We start from the raw sequence: 6282 nt of genomic DNA, 5'->3' as shown, positions 1-6282 counted from the left end.
CAGATGTCGTTTCCCGCACCACCACCAGGCGCCGCTACTATACCTCAAGCTCCAGCGCAAGACGCCCATAAGCTGGTACTTCATTCTATGACGCAAACTTCGACGCTCGTCGCAATGGACCCTGACACCGACAGATTGGCTCGCGATGGTGGGCTCAGCTTCAGCGATTTGAGCACCGACGAGCGCGACCTGCTGCTGAGGGCTCGCACTGCCGGCGTCGTTGCGTACTACGACGGCGGCCTCGACACCGGCTCTCCGAAGCGGGAAAGCAACGAGGGCTTCCCACGACATCACATGGACGTGGCATTCTCGCTGCTTGTTCCAAATGAAGGTTTCGCGCGCCAGCAGAACCCTCACAGCACGACGCGATAACGAATGTACTGAAACTTCGAAGCGTGCGTGGCGCAGAGTCGTGCGCGCAGAGTCGAGCGAAAACGAAACCTTTCGACCACCCATACTACTGAAGGGTAACGTCAAAATCTTATTTTTTTTTATAATCGAGTAGACGTAGACAAGTAGCATTTTCTTCCGTCTTAAATCGAATAAAATGATATTTTTAATACGAGTAGTTGAGTATTAGTAACATAAATTACGGGGAGACCTTTCGTCATCGGTTTAGTACCGGAATGTCGCTGGGGGGTCTCAAATCGTGTCATGCATTTACCTCAATTTCTCGGTTACTAAAGCTCTGTTCGCGATTATATTGACGCCTTAGACGTTCTAGAACATTGCTCTACCACTTTAACTTGACTTTCTGGTAACCTTTAGTGTCCCTTTAAGTTAGCTATGTTTGTTATTAAGTTGCTTCTATTTTTATGCGTTGCATATTGCAATCACTCAGTTCAGCCCTTGGGCGCGGCTGGGCAGCCACCATTGACTTTTAGCGCAACCACATGACGTGACGTCACGACAGCCGGAGGAAAAGCTGAGCCCCAACTCGCGCAATATGCAACGCATTCTTGGCTTAACCAAGCTAAGCCTGGCCATTTTTTACAGCCGTTACGTTCGATACGGCGAAAGAGCTGTTACGCGCGTTACGACCGTAGTTAGGTGGCTTACGACCGTAGCTGGTTAGGCATAGCTTTAGGTGGATAAAAACTCGGCTGATAAAAAAACTCAATTTTGTGCCATTTTAGTACAGCGTCCCTCATAGCCCGCTGTGCATTTTCCAGAAGCTAAAGTGCGCAAGTTATCATTTCTCTAATAGAGATAAACGTCCCAAAGCGACAGTGGGGCTACTTGAGAAACTTGAGAATATATTGCGGAATTAGATCGGAAAAATGGCAAAACATAGACAATCGCCTTAAAATGGGATAAATCGTCAAAGAAATCGATTGGGTTCATTAGAGGTTTTCCTCACGCGGCACCATTGCAAATTTTGGTTATACACTGGAGACTGTAAAGCGCCGTCGAAAATTGCAAACTTTCTGAAAACGAAACCATGGTGTACACAACTACATCTTGGCCATAAATACGTACGTCACAATTCTGTGAACTATACATATACTACAGCTAAAGCGCACAAAATCGGTGCAATATGCGTGGGCCTCAAGTACACCATGGCTGATATCTGAGTAGTACTTTTGCAGAATCCTTGCAAACGTTGTAAGAAAGTCATGTCAGATAAGCATTCATACATCAAATGTGTCCGCTTGAAATAGTGTAATAGATGCAATTTACAGAACTGCAATATCTGTCTATTATGCCGTGTTACAGGTTTGTAAACTTCGTGCTTCTAATTTTAACTAAACACACCATTTCCGACAATTTTTGCAAAACGCACAGGATCTTAAATCAGAATTCTATTGCCTAGTGTCGCCAGCATAATTACTTGCAGAATTCCGGCCCCGCAGTATGTACTGACCTTGTACGAGTAGGTCTCCTTGAGGACTGTTCGCTTCTTCCAGCACTTGCGACCCGTCAGGTCTCCAGCGTGGTCCATGTCAGCGTCGCAGACGAGTACCACGTCCTCGCCGTAGTCGAAGATCACCAGCCAGTGCTTCGCCCACGAATCGCCGCACGCGATTCTAGACGCTGAAGCGAAGTACGACAGCATAGTCGCGCTTGCAGTACCCGTGTTCTGGATCGGCGCGCAGCAGAGGTAGACGTCGCAGGCATCGGAGTGCATCGAACCAGACATCGTTGTCTGTGTGGCCTTTCTTTCCCCGAGTGTCTTAGGCGGCGGCGTAGCCTAGTAGTAGCGTGCAGCAGCTGAAAAGCGCTGCCGTCTTCTAGGCTGTCGGCTGTTGCGGTTATTCAAACCAGCACAAAGTGAACGCACAGAGCGTCAACACACGGCAAAAAGCGAATCGTGGAATGTTAATCACACAGTTTTACACCTAGACGGGTAGGTGTAGAGCGTACTACACAATGCTCGAGTGAGCCAAACGGCGCGCTTCCGCTGAGGCGCCGGTGTACGCAAGGGCACAGCGAGCGAACTAGATTGGTGCGGAGACGCCCGCAGTGTCCGAACGCAAAGTTTCACCCTAGACGCGGGCGCTCGTTTCTCCCCTGGCGGAACAATTTCAACTCTAGGGGAGTGCGCGCACCCCTCGAGACCGGCCGTGGCGTATGTTTCCCTTCAAGGTCGCGCCCGCGTTCAGTTCGCGCTGCGCGTGAAACGTCTCTTGGAGTGTTCCCCTGTATATGCTCCCGCATATACAGGAACTCTAGTCTCTTGTTTCCGACGGCGCCTCTTCGGATGACTAAATTATTATTGTGTCGTTAACGTTCACGACAGCGATGTAAACACAGAAGAGCGGATGCCGCCAGTGAAATTCTGCCGATTCACAAGAAAATGGCTCGAAAAAAATGGCTGTGGTTTAGCTAAGGTTAAGCCCAGGATGCGAAGCATACTAGCCTTTATTTTAACGCGACAGCGTTAAGGAGCTCGTGTCGCAGAAAAGCCGGTGTCGTCGGCGTCGGCTCAGGCGTGCGTCGCTTGCTCAGGCGCACATTTCGTTGTCGCGCCGAACGCTGCGTTGCTCGACGCTCACCGCGTCCGATGCGGGGCGCGCAGTCGCTGCGCCGTAGCCCATTGTGTTAGTCGACGGGAACGCTGTCGCGTTCCACTCTTGAAGGCGAAGCTTAAGCGTCCGCTTTCAGCTGTTATGACGTCATATGGTAGCTACGCGGCCGCGCGCGGCGCAGCAAGGAAGAGCGTGGTTGTGCGGCTAGTATGCTTCGCATAAAACGCAGACGACAGACACGGATTACTGCGGTGCGCTGAACGAAGTAAATAACTGGCAAACGAAGAGATCTCGTTCGTTGATCACTCGTAAGTGTACGATGATTTTTACACGTAATCCAGATGAATTTCATGATTACTTGGTATCTAATCCTTTTATTCAAATAAAAGCGTTCAGTTGTTCGACCAGCGCTTGTCCTGTAATCTTTCTGGTGTTGCGTTTGTGTGTGCGCGGCCCAAGAATGGAAACCACTTCTGTCGCATGCGCTAGCAGTGGCCGAAATTCACGCGTGCAGAGAAATTGGATAGGTGCACGAGGCATTGAACATGACCGGAGTTCATTCCTACATCACTACTGCACCGATCGATCCAGTTACTGGACGGTACACGCCCGTGTCTTGGTCGCATACGGCATTGCTGACGCACAAATGATTACGAATACTTTTGACTTACGTGTCTTGAGCACTGTTAAAATGGCCAAGCTATTTACATTGCTGCCTCTATTCTATTTTGCAGGGGACGTACTAGTTACAGGTGTGTGCACATGTCGTACTTGTGCTATGCGGCGATATATTTTGTTTGTTTCCGCACAGTGTCGATGGAAGTTCGTTGTCGCCATCAGAGACAACACGGATTTGTAGCAAACACTTTGCGGGAAACTGCAAAAATGATTTTAGCTAACAGGCATCGTATGGTATGGTATGGTATGGTAAAACTTTATTAATTAAAGTCCTGCAGATCGTGAGTCTTCACGAAGCGGGCCGCTCCCACGTGGGAACCGGAAGGCCGAGCCTCTCGGCCGCATCGTGGGCCTGCTGGACAGCCCAGAGTTGGTCAGCCAAAAGAGGGCTGTGGAGAACCGCCTCCCATCTGGCCGAGCTGTTAGCGATGACCGAGCGTGACCGGGCACACCGCCAGAGCATATGGTCTAACGTGGCTATATCTCCACAATCGTGGCAGGTAGCGTTGGTGTATGTATCCGGATAGATTTTATTTAAGAGCGATGGATTCGGATAGGTATTCGTTTGTAGTAGACGGAGCGTTAATGCTTGAGCTCTATTGAGGCGCGGATGAGGAACAAAGTAGGTTCTACGGCTGAGATAGTAGTGTTTAGTTATCTCGTTGTAGGTGGAGGGCATGTCCCTGTTCTCTAGTGAGTCGGCTTCCGATTGGTCGAGGGTAGCGCGGTGGGCAAGTTCACGCGCAGCCCCGTGAGCCGACTCATTGAGGTTGGGAGGAGCACCCTTTATCTGACCCTGATGTGCCGGAAACCAATAAATGAAGTGGTGCGTGATTGCCTTGCCCCCAAGAAGTCTGAGGGCCTGTTTGGAAATGGTGCCTTTTTCAAATGCTCTGACTGCAGATCTTGAATCACTATAGATGGCATCCCGTGAGCTATCCAGCAGGGCTAGTGCAATAGCCATTTGTTCAGCTATTTCGGAGTCCCTCGTCCGAACCGAGGCAGCATTGGCGATTCCTTGGCGACCATCAACAGTGACGATGGTGAACGCCTGACGTCCCTTACAAAAAGCGGCATCCACAAAGCTGACCTGTCGCTGATCATTGTGTATTTGCCTAAGGAGGTTGGCCGCCCTTGCCCTCCTTCTACCGCGATTATGGTCGGGGTGCATGTTCCTAGGTATTGGCGCGACCGTAATGTTCTCACGAATCGACGGAGGAACGTCAGAGAACTCCTCTGCTACTCTATCGGGGTGATATCCGAGTTCCTGCAAGATAGATCTCCCTGCCTTCGTTGTTGTGAGGCGAGATAGCTGTGCGCGCTCCTGGGCCTCTGCGATCTCTTCAAGAGTGTTATGAATGCCAAGCTGCAATAATCGCTCTGTACAAGTGTATACGGGTAACCCGAGAACCCGTTTGGTAATCTTCCTAAGCTGTGCATTCAGTTTATCCCTCTCTGCCCGTTTCCATCGATGCATGGCTGCCACGTATCTAAAGTGGCACAGAACGAAGGCATGCATTAGTCGAATGAGGTTATCCTCCTTGAGTCCATGATGCCGATTTGATACTCTCCGGACTAAACGAACAGCACTTTCAGTTTTAGTAATTAGCTTGCGTATAGTCTTGCCATTTGTACCCCCTGACTCAACGATCATGCCCAAGACCTTGATTGAATCGACTTTGGGTATACGACAACCGGTTTTTGTACATAAGTTAATATCTTTGTCTTCTAACGATGTCCATCCCTTGGGCCTTGGACCGCGTTTCTTGGGACTATACAACAAAAGTTCCGACTTCAAGGGGGAGCATCTGAGACCGGTGGGTTCTAGATAGGTTTCAATAGTGTCTATTTTATTTTATTTTATTTATTTATTTATTTACAGCATACTGCAGGCCGTGTGGCCCAAGCAGGAGGGGCATGGTAACAAATAAAAGTACAGGTATAAAAGGCAGAATTGCAAAAAATATGAAATTCAAGAAATGAAATATAACACGAAACAGCAATGTTAGTTAGGAAATATTAATAATATGAGTTTGGATTGACTCAGGTGAGTTGAGATGATGGAAAGGGATGAGGTTCTATTCTTCTATGGTTTGAGGAAAGAATGAAAATTTAAAGAGGTTTGTCCTGGCAACGTAAGGGGAGAGAGTGAGGGGGTGAGAATGACGGGTTTTCCTGGATGCGGAGAGTGTTATGTATGGACTAGGATCTAAAGAAAATTTACGGTTTATCAAGGAGTAGAGGAACTGCAGGCGTATTATTTTTCTCCTCGTTTGAAGGGTGTGAAAGCCATTTGTACGCAGTAATTCAGAAACAGACTCTTCTCGGCCGTATTTGGAAAAAATAAAACGTATGGCTCTTCTCTGTATCCTTTCAAGGGCATAAATGTTGGTTTTTGTAAACGGGTCCCAAATAACGCACGAGTATTCCAATTTGGGTCGAATAAATGTGGTGTAGGCTAAGGATTTCACTTCATGGGATGCATGTTTCAGCTTATGGCGAAGTAGACATAGCTTTCTGAAAGCAGCGGAGGCGGTAGCAGCAATATGGCTATTCCAATTTAGGTTGTTAGTAATTGTAATTCCAAGATACTTGTACTCGCTCACTTCCGCCAAGGGATCTTGGCCAATAGAAT

The 6282-nt window shown here is 48.5% G+C and overlaps 1 protein-coding gene across 1 annotated transcript in view; it reads right to left on the bottom strand.

Annotated features, from left to right (window-relative positions):
• The window catches only part of LOC139055476 (uncharacterized), an 84111-nt gene extending 81623 nt beyond the window's left edge, over positions 1-2488 (bottom strand). The window contains exon 1 of the mRNA XM_070532992.1: positions 1865-2488. Within this exon, the coding sequence (XP_070389093.1) occupies positions 1865-2140 (276 nt within the window). The 5' untranslated portion in view covers positions 2141-2488. The remainder of the gene's footprint in view (positions 1-1864) is intronic.
• Positions 2489-6282: the final 3794 nt, after the last annotated feature.

This window comes from Dermacentor albipictus, chromosome 2, assembly GCF_038994185.2.
Source record: "Dermacentor albipictus isolate Rhodes 1998 colony chromosome 2, USDA_Dalb.pri_finalv2, whole genome shotgun sequence".
In the NCBI taxonomy this organism is placed as follows: domain Eukaryota; kingdom Metazoa; phylum Arthropoda; class Arachnida; order Ixodida; family Ixodidae; genus Dermacentor; species Dermacentor albipictus.
The sequence above is the reverse complement of the archived record's forward strand: the minus strand, read 5'-3'. Positions and strand labels throughout refer to the sequence as shown.